The 13,663-nt window shown below is 43.9% G+C and overlaps 1 protein-coding gene across 6 annotated transcripts in view; it reads left to right on the forward strand.

The window, feature by feature from the left end:
- Positions 1 to 13,438, forward strand: part of LOC146354543 (proton-coupled amino acid transporter 1-like) — a 52,145-nt gene extending 38,707 nt beyond the window's left edge. The window contains exons 11-12 of one of the 6 annotated variants that reach the window (XR_014788430.1): positions 6,209 to 6,862; positions 8,989 to 13,436. Coding sequence is in view for 4 of the 6 variants with exons in the window: in XM_084839190.1 (XP_084695316.1) it covers positions 6,209 to 6,468 (260 nt within the window). In the remaining 2 variants the exon portion in view is untranslated. Of the gene's footprint in view, positions 1 to 6,208 lie in introns of all 6 variants that reach the window. The other 5 variants (XR_014788431.1, XM_084839195.1, XM_084839192.1 and 2 more) reach the window with 5 other exon arrangements.
- Positions 13,439 to 13,663: the final 225 nt, after the last annotated feature.

A 13,663-nucleotide genomic window follows, 5' to 3' on the forward strand; every position in this document is an offset into this window, starting at 1 on the left:
GACAATGTGTGTGTAAGATACTATGCCTCCCTCCCTCCCTCCCTCCCTCCCTCCCTCTCTCCCTCTCTATCTATCTATAAAAGAGGAAAAGGGGGAAGCCAAGTCCTATTCGATTTCTGTTTCCTTAAGTCAAACTAAGCTTTAGCTTGAAATGTTGTAAGGCAAAAATGGAGGGCGGGGGAAGCAATGTTCAAGGTTTTTCCCAAGTAAAAGGGTTGGTTGTCAAGTGTTCCTAAGTTGAGCTGTGTCCTCGATGTATTTTATTTATTTATTAATTCATTCATTTCTATACCGCCCAATAGCCGAAGCTCTCTGGGCGGTTCACAAAAATTAAAACCAAATGGCACACAACAAAGCAATTTAAAATATATCGAACATTAAAACCACATTAAAGTGTAGCTGTATTACCACCACCTTCATAGTGAAGGAAGTGTGGCTATTGCTGTGTGCTTTGGAAATGGGGTTGGGATGCCCCTGGAAATAATAGTATGTGATGGCATACCATAGGAACATAGGAAGCTGCCTTATGCCGAGTCAGAGCCTAGCTCCATCTAGCCCAGTATTGTCAACACTGACTGGCAGCAGTGGCTCTCCAGGGCTTCAGGCAGGATTCTTTCCTAGCCCTACCTGGAGATGCTGGGGATCTCATGGTTCCATGGGCATTGTACGAAAAAAGATGGCTACTCCCATCTTTGGGAAAATGGACAGCCATTTTCCCCCCATACAGTGCCCCAGGACCAACTGTACATCACCATATACAGTCATTCCCAGGGGCGTTCTGGCCCCATTTTCAAAGTGCCCGGCACCAGTAGCCATGGTTCCTTCACTATGAAGGTGGTGGTAAAACAGCTACAGAGCTGCTTTGGAGGTCTTCCACCTTTTAACCATGTTTTTTTTTAATTGGAAGAAGTCCTGGGGCCATCTTGTAATTGTAAGCTTACTAAGTCTTCCCCCTCCCAAAAGTCAATTGACTCTTCCCCCCACCCTTAACAAATGTCTCCTAATTTCTCCACCGCCCTTAGTTGGGAAGAATGGTCTGAGCTTCCCTTTAACGGGCATGGCTGAATAATAGCCATTGATAGATCTAAGTCATACTGTTTCATATGTGTGTATCTGAGGTGGTCAGGCTTTCACAGGAGAGCTTGATTACTTCAGATGCATTTGTAGGCCGGGATATTTGTGAAGATTAAAAAGAAAACATGAGAGTTTTAAAAACTTGCTTTTAACTTCGTTGTAAGCTATCCTAAGAACCTGGTTATAGGACAGCCTATAAATACTATAAATCTGGGGTTCCTTCAGGTGTTTTGGACTACAACTATTATCCCTCACCACAGGTCCTGCTGGCTGGGGCTGATGAGAGTTGTAGTCAAAAGCGTCTGGGGCGACCCAGTTTGAGGTAGGCTGCTGTAAATAAATTTATAAATACAAAATGGGATCTGACCTTACCTCTATTTAAAGCCATTGCTACTGAATTAATGATGCCTCTGTCTGCCCCCCCTGCCTGCCCCCGAACAATCGGTCTTGTGAGTTGGGCGACGTAACTTTCCACCCCCATCAGATGAATACGTGGCAAAACCTGATTTTCCAAACTCAAGGCATCAGCAGCTTGCTCAGAGAGATCTTGAGCTCATTGAGGTTTAGTTAGAGAAGGCTTGACATCATTTTGTTTGTTCATCTAGACCCAAACTCCACCAATTAAAGTAACTTCATTAGCTTTCCAGACTTCACAGTGAATCTGTAGCTGCTTCATCCCTTCATGGGGGCGGCGGGGGGCTCTCCATAAACTAGGGGTGGGTGAAGTGTGGCCCTCAAGATGTTTTGTCCTATAATTCCCATCAGCCCTAGCCAGCATAGCCAACGGTGGGGGATCGTGGGAGTTGTAGGCTGATGAAATAAAATAGGAGAGGAAAAAAGCCCTAAAATCTGGAGGGCCACAAGTTGCCCACCCCTAATCTAAACAAAACCATATTTTCTCCCAAGCACAACCTGGGTCTTTGTGGTGCAAATAGTTCAATTTCCATCCCACCCCCATAGTGGCGATTAAAAAGCACCTGAGCTCTTTGTATAAAAAAATGCATTGTGGCTTAGCCAAGTCTCTCCATTTGTTTGGTTTTGTCCTGTCCTAGTCTCCCAGGCTTATGGAGATGGCTCTTCTCACTGAAAAAATGAAGCCTTTAGAAACTGCATAAGCAGCAGCCTGCTTTAAAGCATGCATACAGGCATGTGCGCACACACGCACACCAAAACCATGAGTTTTTTGGAAGTGGTCCTAAGATCTCTCCTCAGGCTTTGGGTCCAAGATAAGGTATAGGTAGTGGTCATGCCTTCAAAGCTGTTACATGGCTTGATTTAGAACATCTTTGGCTGGGAATTCTAAAATGATTTACAGGAAAGGGCATTGAACTCGGCGGTCCCTTGGTAGACACATCCAGACCTGTGAAAGGTGGTGATGAAGTGTTTTGACTAGCCTTTCCGAAAGAACTCACTGCCTTTGTGGTTAACTTCTTCCATGCGTTGCTGTGCTCCTCCCAGCGCTCCTGTTAATAAACTGCAAGTCTGACAGAACTAATTGGTTTCCCCTTTTAGTACAGCTCATTTACATATGCACAGTTCATCTTCTGAGGTTTTGCAATCAAGTTACAAAACTGTGTTTCTTGGTGCCCTGCCACTGGAACCCAGGGGCAAAATCCAAAAACATTGTCTCATTTTTCCAGTGTCCTGTTCAGTAATTTTGGCATGGCTAATTAATGTGCCTCCCACTACTGTTACAACTGTTTGCAAAGGTGTACGTCTTTATTTATTTGCAGCATTTATAACCTCACCCTTCTGCCGAAAGTCTCCCAGAGCTGTTAAGTTGGTTGGTTAAAGCATTGGTTTCTTGACTGACTTCCAATTAAACTCTTAGGATATACTGTCCTTTGACAGCTTTGACCTAAGCACACCAGCCCTCTTGTTTTTCCCTACGTTAGAAATCTGACACTATTAAAAATGAAATTCCTTAGTGTGACTTTCTAATGGGACTGTCTTGTAGTCCAGAAAACGCCCTTTGACATCCTATCAGCTCTGACGCAAGCATGTCACATTTAATCTTCGATTAATTCCATTAAGAGAAGGGAAACTGTTCAGGCTAGTTCTTCCCAAGTATGTGCCTCTCAGCTAATTACTTCAGTGCTTTTCTACAGACATCCTTCCCACTCTGCCCATTTTGAGGGCGAGGGAGAAGCTTATCTTTTCAGCTTATAACGTGAGGCTCCTTGCCATCTCCTGACAGATGAAAAAAAATCTTCACTCTGCTCAGACTGAGCACATTGTTTGGAACAGCTTCCACCCATGACTTTGCCACCTGATATCTTCCCCTCTTTTAAGCTGGAGAATTTCCCTGTTGCTTCCTCCCCTGTTGTTTCTCGTATTCCGCATAATTGGGCTGGTGGCTGGCATCAGGCATTCACAGCATAGCGCACTCTCTAGGCTCTCTCTGCAAGCAGGGCCGTCTCTTTCTGGATGGGTATTTAGATTCTGTAGCACAGCAGCAAAGGGGCAGGTGAGGACGAGATGGACCCTAGATCGGAGGGTTATTGGAGGCTGAATTGCCCAAGGACCCCATGGAATGGGCTGTATTTCTTAGGCTATCTTCTCCTGCCAAATGCCAGGGATTCAGCATCTCTCTGCTTTGCAATGGCCAAGTTGTATTTTTGGTCCTGGAGCAACTCATACCATCATTTTCTCAAACACTGTAGTATAGAAATGTTCCGGGTTTTATTTTATTTGTTTTTGCTCTTTATAAAAGCAGTACAACAAACCTGTTTTCTTATCACTTGATTGCCTAGTTCTACTTCCTTAGTTCTTCATTACCTTCAGTGCAGCGTCTGTTTCCCTTTTTCTTTAGTCCTCAGCATGAGTACTGTTGGTCTTCAGGCCTAAATAAACTTCTCCCCATGCTTATTTTGCCAGGTTGTAAAGCAGGGGTGCACAACCTCTTCGACCCTGAGGGTTGCATGTGATGCTGCTTCAGGGGTCAGAAGCTGTATGAGGATCTCTGGGGGAGGGAACAGAGCCTTCTCTCCAACCCCTCCTCTAGTGATCCTGATACAGATCGCCCTTTCCTTGCTGCTAGTAGCAGCAGGAAAAGACTGATTTATATGAGGATCTCTGGGAGAAGGAGTGGAGATTACAGCCACTGGGATCAGGGCACCCTTAGTGGGGCCGCAGTAAAGTCCTTGGGGGGCCGCAGGTTGTGCAGCCCTGTTAAAGAAAGGAACATAATATATGTAAACTATCCATACTAGAATTAGTGCACCACATCTCTGAATCTGTATCAAAATCCTGGATGAGTAAGTCCATTCCAGCCCTAGGGGATCACCCTCATGTAAAAGGCAGTTGAACCCTTCAGCCTTAAGGTGGGACTCTCAGCTGTCGGCCTTTGGCCTCTTAGCCCAGCAGCCTTCTAGTATTACCTGATCAGATCCTTGTGCTGAGGACTGTAGTGCTTTGCCTGTTTGGGGAAGTTGTGCAAACGAGCTGTGCTGCTTGTGCCTGATACCTCGTTGTCCAGAAGCCTGAGAAGGCGGCGCTTAAGATCCTCAGAGTGATTCGCAAAACTGTTTTCCCAGACAGAAGGGGGTGAGGCTGCAGGGCTGAGACCCCGAGGGCTTATGGCTGGGCATCCCAGGTCTTAGGCCTGAAAGGGTTTTTGTGCCCCTGGGCACGTGAGGGTGGCTGAGAGAGCTGAGATGGACTGGTATGAGCTGCTGATTGGGGCGGGCACCCAGGGGACTTGGTTGCGGCTGGGGAAAGAGCCAAACTCTCTTCATTAGTGGTTGAGCAATGGGAAGGGGTCCAGCTAGGCTCCAGCAGCATCCTTCCCAGGCACGTCTTCCCCTTGACAGCCGGGGAGCGACTCTCATGAGTCTCTGGAAGCCTGCTCCTTCCTTTGCCCAGCCGGGGAGTGACTAGATTGCTCAAGCACAGGCCATGCTTTGGGGGCAGCCAACTCTGTCCGTGGAGTCTTGGGGTTTGCTGAAATGGCATCTCTCCCATCTGTGGGTAATAGAGGGGGAGGGGCCTGATGTGTGGGGTCTTTCCAACCTAGCCCCAAAGCTTCCTGGAAGTGTGGAGGTGCTGCACTCTTTCCAAAAGATCAAGTCTGAAGAACAGTAGCTATTGCTGTGCTCCAAAAGACATTGATTTGGGATTTGGCCTTGACCCTATTCTTACAGAAAAGTAGTGATAGCCTTAGAAATCTTTTCAAAACAGAACTGCATAGATACACCATTCCAAATAGGGAACTATTTATATGGAGCACCTTCCCATCATGTGGTTTGCCTGACTGCAATCCCATTAGCGGAATGATTTTGTCAGCCACAGAACTGCAGTGGTTTGGCTGAACCATGTAGAACGGCTTTGCATAGTTCCATTGTTCAAGCGGCTGCTTCCATTCTTCTTGTATGAATCAGGATTAAGCCCTTTGATTTGTTTAGCACTTCTGAGGCCTGTCTCCTTGTCTAACCACTAAAGGGAATACATATATTGTTTATTGTCTTTTATTGTTTTAATGTTGTTACCCATCTTGGGATAGTTTTTTTATGAAGGGCAGGATGTAAACAGAATTACATACATACCTAAGGAATGCATTTTTAAACTTGAGAGTCACGATAGATGTGGAGATTGAACTCCCAAATTTCCCATCTGCTATCCCACCAGATTGATTTTAGAGGAAAAATACAGCACAAGTTCTCACCTCTGTTTGCTAGAGGGCGTCTCTAAACTTTTAGAAGAATGGTTTTTGGAAAACTAAGAAGGAAAGTATTTGTAGAGGCTAGAACCCTTGAAGATATCAAGCTACCCTGTCCTGAATTGGGCTGTGTGTCTAATAAGCTATTGTCTACTTTCACTGGCAGCAGATCACCAAGGTCTCTGGCAGGGATCTTTTCCAACACTTGCTACCTGGGATTCTTTAGTAGGCGATGTCAAATGTAGGGCCTTGCGCATGGAAAGCATGTACTCTACCACTAAGTTATGGTCCATCCCAGTACAGCCTCCCCTTCTGCTTTGAACTTTAAAAAGTTCAGGGCTTTGAACTGAAGAAACACTGTTTTAAGTTGGTAGCAAACTATTGCAGTGGTTTGTTTGGCTCGAAATTAGTCTTCTTCATTAGATGCCAGCAACAACATTTTTATTTTTTTTTTCTTTGCTTTTCCCGGTCTCTCAGGTGTGCTAGCAGTCTTGATTCCTCGACTGGACATTGTCATCTCCCTGGTGGGCTCGATTAGCAGCAGTGCCCTGGCCCTGATCATCCCACCCCTCCTGGAGATTGCTACCTACTACTCTGAGGGCATGCACCCGCTCACCATCGCCAAAGACGTCCTCATCAGTTTTATAGGTTGTACTGGATTTGTGGTGGGGACCTACGAATCTCTCTTGGAACTCATCGTCCCAACTGTTTCCAATGCCACCAGTGCCTTACAGTGATACTGTAACTTGTCTCTTCTCCATTGCTATGGAATCTTTAGGCAGCCTGGCTGGATCTTCGTTTCCCTGGGAGCATCTGCAGTGACTTGTTGCTTCTTCTTGCTTCCCGAGTATATTTATTTTGTAGATACAAGGGCAAGGTCGCAAAGGGAAAAGACAGATCGTTATCTGTGCTCCTTTGGGTACAAGTTTGGGGTTGATTTAAGTACACACAACATCCTTTTGAATCCAGAGCAATGAATCTGTGGAGAATTAAGTATCCCAATACTCCTCAAAAGCCATTCTTATGACGCCCTTTGAGTATGGGGTTACCAGCCCTTGGAGGACAAGCACAGCCACCACTGTCTTGAAATCTGAAGCACTTCTGGTTGACAGCTTGCATCAAGCTTTAACGGTATATCTGAGTTCTGCCGTAAATTCTTCCACATTAAATATTTATTAGTGAAAGTGGTATATATCTTGGGAATGGCAGCAAGCACAGAATAGGGGAGAGGCAAATGGAAGTCTGCTAGCAATTTTTTTAAAATAGGTGCCATGCATTAGTTGTCCTCCCCCACTCTTTCCTTGCTTTCTGACGTGCCCCTTCTCTGCCCCTGTGTGGATATTGCGAGAGTCACAAGCAGGCTTAGGCAACATAGAATGATGCAAGCAGTTGCATATCGTATCATTGGATATCAGTTGGAATTTAAGCAAAAGATGGAGTGAAGGAGGTTTGTGTTGCTAAGTCCAGCACTTTCTCTGCTTAACCCTGTGGCAGAGTTGATACTGAATACATTGGGAGAAAGGTATGTGGGAGATTTGGGCATGGGATATGGAAACAGTTTGACAGAGAGATCGTTTTATTTACAGTTGTATAGTTGCAGAGGAGAGTGGTCAGCTCTAAGGTACAAACCTTCCTCTCTCTTGTGAATTTTTTTGCAATGGGAAAGAAATGGGCATTCACTTAAGATAAATTTTGAACCAATAGGCAGCAATGACAGAGAAAATACATAGCAATCGAAATGGCTGATGCTGTACCCCAGTCATAATCCCATAGGAAGCTAACCTGAGTAAATAGGGGCATTTTACGTGAATGCACGTGTTGACGGAAAAAACACAAAGGCACGCAGCCACATGAAGATTTTTGTCTCACTTCTGGCTCGTGCACATACTGGGGGCATGCTAGCAATGCTCATGGCTCTTCAATATGTATAAATGTATTAAAATTGAAGCGTGCAGTCTTCACATGTGATGTGTACATGGTTTTTGCTATACCTATTGGGTAAAATGTCATGTGGGAAGAGGCCCAGAAAAGCTAGTCAGTCAAGGAAAATGAATGAATGAAAGAATGGGTTGAATATGCACATGAAGTTTCTTACTGTTTAAAAAAACCTTGTACTTTTCCTGTACACTGCTATATCACTTTGTCATTTTTCTGCTGATATAGGTGATGGGTTGTATCCAATGCTGTCAGTCTGCAAGCAGAATGGGAACTACTGCTCGTGGAACGGATTCCTCCTCCCCCCTGTGGCTCCCCACCCCTAATAGGCCCCCAGATCTGCTCGGAAGGGTTGGGGGATCCTCCAGAGCAGATTTGGGGGGCATGCAGGAGGAGGAGAGCAAGCAGAAGTCCTGTTGCACAAGTAGCATCGGCTTACGTAGCATTGGATGGAGCACATCGTTCTCATAGGCAGCTGGGATGAAAAGCAAAATGGAACGCGCCAGCTTGCTTTGACCAAGGCCTGCCTTATTTTGTCTAAAATATAGGACTTTGCATGTGTTCATTACCAACCCCTAAGATAACATTTACAGTGCAACCCTAAGCATGTTTACTCAGAAGTAACTCCCATGGAGTTCAGCAGAACTTCCTTCCAGGTACATTTGCATAGGATCACAGCTGTAATGTTTTAACAAGGCCTATGTTAAACTCCATAGTGCAAACAAGCCAAAGTTATTTAAGTTTTGCTCATAAGAATATTTTAATTTGGGTTATGGTCTTAATTAATCAATTATTTAATATTACCGTATCCACTTTCTAAAGTCCTAACACATGCAGATTGCATCACGGTGACTTGTGCTTTTATCCAAGTAGCTAAGGCTTCCAAGCTACTGGCTTAGGGTACAATCCTATACACATTTACCCGGGAGTAACGCTATTGAATTCAATAGGGGCTTGCTTCTGCATGAACAGGGTTGTGCTGTTAAGTTGCTCAACTAAACGAATGAAGGTATGATGCATGTTATATTATATTTAGAGCACTCAAGCAATGCAGGTGTAAAGCCCACTTTGGGACTTCCTGTAGCCACAGCATGGTGTTGAGAGTGAGGGATTTCGTGAGTAGCCCCGGGTGGTTTTTCAGAGATGCCACTCTAGTGTTCGTATAATTTTTTTTTTTTTACATGGATAGCTCTGCTCAAGTGTAAGTAACAGTGATCTGTGAATTGCTTTAATTTTTTTTTTAAGATGATATATTCTGGCTTTAAATATGTAACCATGATGCTTTATCGACTGCTTCTTAACACTATTGATACCATTGTCAGAGAAATGCAGGTCAGCTTCCTGTCTCCCTTCTCATACTCATAAAACTGCAAAGGAATCCTTTCTCCTGAAGAGTGCCTCAGGTTTACATGGGAAACATACTTCTCTTCCTGGATGGTGAGGGAAGCAGGACGTTTACAGGTACATGAGAAAAAAGTAGACAATTTCATTATACTGTCTCTTAATGCTGAAACACTAGTTGAAATTACTTGAGCCCAGTGAGTGTGGGATCACCTAGCATCTGGACCCTTAGCAGAGCAGAGCCCTGCTATATTAGTACATAGATATTTAGATCCTGTGGTGCTGGCACAACATTTTAAGATTATATTTATAGAACTCTCGCACATCTTTAAATGAGAGTTAGAGTAGACAACATGAAATGTGCTTAGATTAGTAACTTCACATTAGTAACTCCTTTTAATGAGCTGGTTTTTAGACACACCCTCCCTTTCAAAAGTGTTTCTTATTGTCGCCCATATTGGAAGCAGTAGTTGCCCATAATCGATGCTTACACTTGTAGAGTTTCTTGCTTCCTTGCTACTGCTCTATCTTGACTTGTCATGGGATCAGTGACTGTGTGAAGGCTAGCACCCATTCATTGTGGGATATTTCTGAAAAGACAAGTGATGGCTGCAGGAACAAGGGGAACTTAAGAGCGGGGTGGGGAGGGGGTCAGTGATTACAGAACCGTGTTTTACCTTTGTTTAGCTCTGGAGTTCATCCAGCATTTCAGTTAATGAGTGCCATACAGCCAATTTTGCATACGCTTTAAATATAATCTATTGAAGGAGGGTCTTTGCCTCCTGAAGGTCAGAAGTAGTTGGAAGGTGTTTGGTTCCATAGAATTTCCTCTGGTTGGAAGGTCTGCAAGTACTTTCTCCTTCTGTGACAAGGAGGTGCCATTGTTAATTTCCTGTCACTCCCATAATGCTATGCACTGCTAATAGCTATTACAGTCACTACCCTTGCATTTAGAAACACAAACGAATGTTTACAATTCTCGGTAGTTGTCTCGATCTCCCATTTGTAGTGGTTCTCTAATCATTTTTTATTCCAATCTAACACTAGTTGAAGTACATCTTTCAATGGGAAGAATGGTTCTACTTGACTCCCAGCTAATTAACTGTTATAACATCCATAAATTTTTAATGGGAGAAAAACCCACATGTATATATTATCAATTTCAGGTTTACTGCTAATTAATCCTGGTGGCAAATGATTTGATCTGTGTAGTCTTGTTAATGTTAGCTAGTATATGGTGGTCTTTGGACATATGTGAGTTATGAAGTCTCTTTTTTCCTTCCTTTCAAAATACCATTCCTTCCCTGATTTGACACTAGACTGGTCTTAAAACTATGGACTCTCTTCATGAGGATCATCTGTGTCATTAGGTCATTTCTGACTTTGAAAATGGATAAAAGGGCATTTCAATCCTAAACCAAATGTATGCTTGATTTTAATTTATGGAACAGTAGTGACCACACTTGTGTAGTAGATGCATGCAAAATCCAAATGCAACTTGGGTCTTCTCTAAGACTTCTATGGGAGGAGAATTGCTGACCAGGGTCCCCAGTAATGGCTCCTACTAGGAGTTCAAATCGGCTCTGTGCATAAACACAAAACATATTCACCTGATTGACACACTTGCATTTATTTGTCTCCCCATAGATGATCATGGGGGAAAACCCCCGTTGCATGTGCAGATCCAGGTTTGGGGATTTGTTTGAAATCCTACTAAGTTACTCTGGATTTGCAGCTTTGGACCTTTTCCTGTGATTTACTAGAGGAAAGTATAGAAATGTCAGCACTTCTTAAAGAAGCTCTGCTGTGTATGTTGTCATCTTTTATATATGTATATATGATGCACAATCAAGCAAACAAATTTTAGGGCAAGTTAAATTTGGGGATATGTTAATTTTAACAAACATATAATTATCCACAAAACGGTTTTAAAAGAAGTGGCAACTTAAAAGACAGGCAAAGTCATTCGTGTGTGTGTGTGTGTGTGTATATGGATCTTAAATCAATTAGTGTGTATTTATTTGTGCCTAAATTTGTATATCGCAAGCAAATACTTTGTAATGCTGCTACAGCGCATACCCAGTGGAAGAACTATGTTGTGTGTGATGGTGCTGTATCCGAATCATGTACTTTACTGGATATTTTATTCAATAAAGTCTATTTTTTACTTTAAGGCTCTGCAATAACTTTATTTGAAACAGTTTTTGAATTGCTTGCATGTGGCTTTTAATATCTGACTTCAGTAGCAATAAGGATAAAGCAGCAAGAATAAATAAAACACTAATAAAAATAGTTGGCCACTCCCAAATAAATTGATACCCCAGCAGGTATCCATTATTTTAACTAGTCCTCCCAGTGAACAAGAGAATTTCAAAACCCACAAATCCTTGAGGACCCCAGGATTCTCAAGCTGGAATTGGCGGCTGCTAGCTACAGAGAAGGGTGGGGTCATGAGAGCTGGGACTCGAGAGTGATCTGCTTCTTGAAGCCAAGCGGTGTTTGGAGACCACTCCTTCCAATGGAGCATATATGGTTGCATCCCAGTTCTCTGAGAAGTGAACTCCAGGGATGTAAGCTTTAACCCAGGGTTGCAGTATCCTTGAAATTAAGTCACTGGTGGTTTTTGGTGTTTTGGGTAAATGATTACATATCATAATGGTTTATTTATACTATATACCAATTGAGCATAGATGGGGATTGGCAGCATTAATGCTCCAACAGATTTCTGCTCCCACATTAGGTTATTTGGGGGGGGGGGCTTTGTACCCTAAAGATTGCTTCTAGAAATCCAGCCCAGCTCTGTCTCCAGCTGCAGCCGCTTGCATTTCCACAGATCTCTGCATTAGCACATTCCATAGCTGAAATGGTAGGGGAGAGAATATTCGGCATTTTGGCAGAACTAGGACCAAGTCCTACCAGGCAACTTACACTGATAGAAAGCCCATTCACAGAAATCTTAAAAGTCAAGAATCACTGAGTTGGAAGGGACCCCATGAGGACAACCAGACCAATCCCCCAAATTACAACAATATGTTATTTGAGGCTCTGTGCAAATGATAGTCGCTGACTTAACTGTTCATGAGCATGATGCTCCAGTGCAACTCTGGCAATATATAAGGTTTCTATGCTATCCAGCTAGGGAAAGATGTGTTGACGCTGTTAGTTTAAACGAGGATCAACAGCTAGAACTAGGACTAGATCATGGCCTGTCCTAGATTGTAAGTCGTGGGTTGTAGGGTGGATATGAAGCCACTCGTGCCGTGCCAGGTGCTGGGTTGGGATGACATGCCAACCTACGCTGCAGCACGGGTAATTATGTGACAGGTGCATATGTGGTGGGGATGGGGGGAGAGGCCACGATGGCTTCTTTTCCCCCTGTGATCATCCAAACCTAGACAGTATCTCCTCTTCCTACACCGCCTGCCTTCACACTCCGAGGGGGTGACTCATTCAGGTGAGTGGGCACTGCCAGTCCCACCTCTGGTATTGGTGCCTGCTGTACTCACCTTGTCACTTTGTAGCCACGTGCTCAGGATGACCTGAAATAGTGCTGGTCCCTTGCCAGTCTCGTTGCCCATCCCCTAGATGGTCTGAGTAGCACCATTCAGCCATCAGAATCTCCAGGGCTATCAAGGGCCCTTACTTTTCTTCTACAGATGTGCACCCTTTGAACCCCCTCTACACCCAGAGGGTTTGGAGTAGATTCTAATGACCAGAAGAAACAGGGCAACCTTCCCCAATCTGGTTCTCCCCAAATGTGTTGGACTGCATCTCCTTCCATCACGATGGGAGCAGGAATAGGGCACTTGCCTTGTTAATGCGATCTAGTGTTGGCTTCAATAGGTGAGTGAGTGCCATTATAGCCAGGCAAGAAAATGGGAATGAAACACTGCTATGCGGTACAGTAAGTTGTGGGGGTTGTGAAATGGAAGCTTCTCAGCTTTGTTATTGCAGCTTTTGAAGGAACCTTTAAAAAGGTGTATACACCAACCAGAAAAGGGATAAACATTTAGGGGAGAGAGTTTGTGAAATACTACTGTGGCCAACTTTGCCCTGTGACTTTGACTTTGTCTTACAAAATGAGACATCCCCTGTAAAAAAGGGGTTATGACTTGCATCACAAAATTCCCTGCTCTGAAATGTCATGTGAGCTGCATCATAGTCTGATTGCCAAGAGCAGGGGTCTCTCAATTGGGTTTTCCTTAACCAGTTCACACACTCTGGAGAGGGGGCTGCAACAACTTACGGCTGGAATTTATCTCTTGCTCAGATGTTTCTCTATGATCTCTCATTTAGAATGCAGAACAGGGCTTTGGTGGCTAATAGTCTCTGAAACTATAATATGGCAGTACTGCAAATTGGAAACCCAATTCTGAGATTGGCACATTCGTGATCATGTGAAGCAGAAGCATTGTATATGTAGTGGGGGTGCCAGGTGGGATGTGAGACCAAACAGGATCTGTATTGTCCGGCTGAATGAGTGACTAGTCTTGGCCTCTTCAGTGGGAAAAGAGAAGGCCTGTCCATCACATTTGACTCAACTGAAGTCTTCTTAAAGATGTTGCTCTTCCTGGTGACTTTGAGCATCCATTGCCTTAATTGGCAACATATGTCTGCTATTTGTGTGAGCGTATGAGAGAAAGGAACTAGAGTGTA

Source organism: Heloderma suspectum, chromosome 2, assembly GCF_057233095.1.
Source record: "Heloderma suspectum isolate Gila_16-S chromosome 2, 16-S_ref, whole genome shotgun sequence".
NCBI classification, from domain to species: domain Eukaryota; kingdom Metazoa; phylum Chordata; class Lepidosauria; order Squamata; family Helodermatidae; genus Heloderma; species Heloderma suspectum.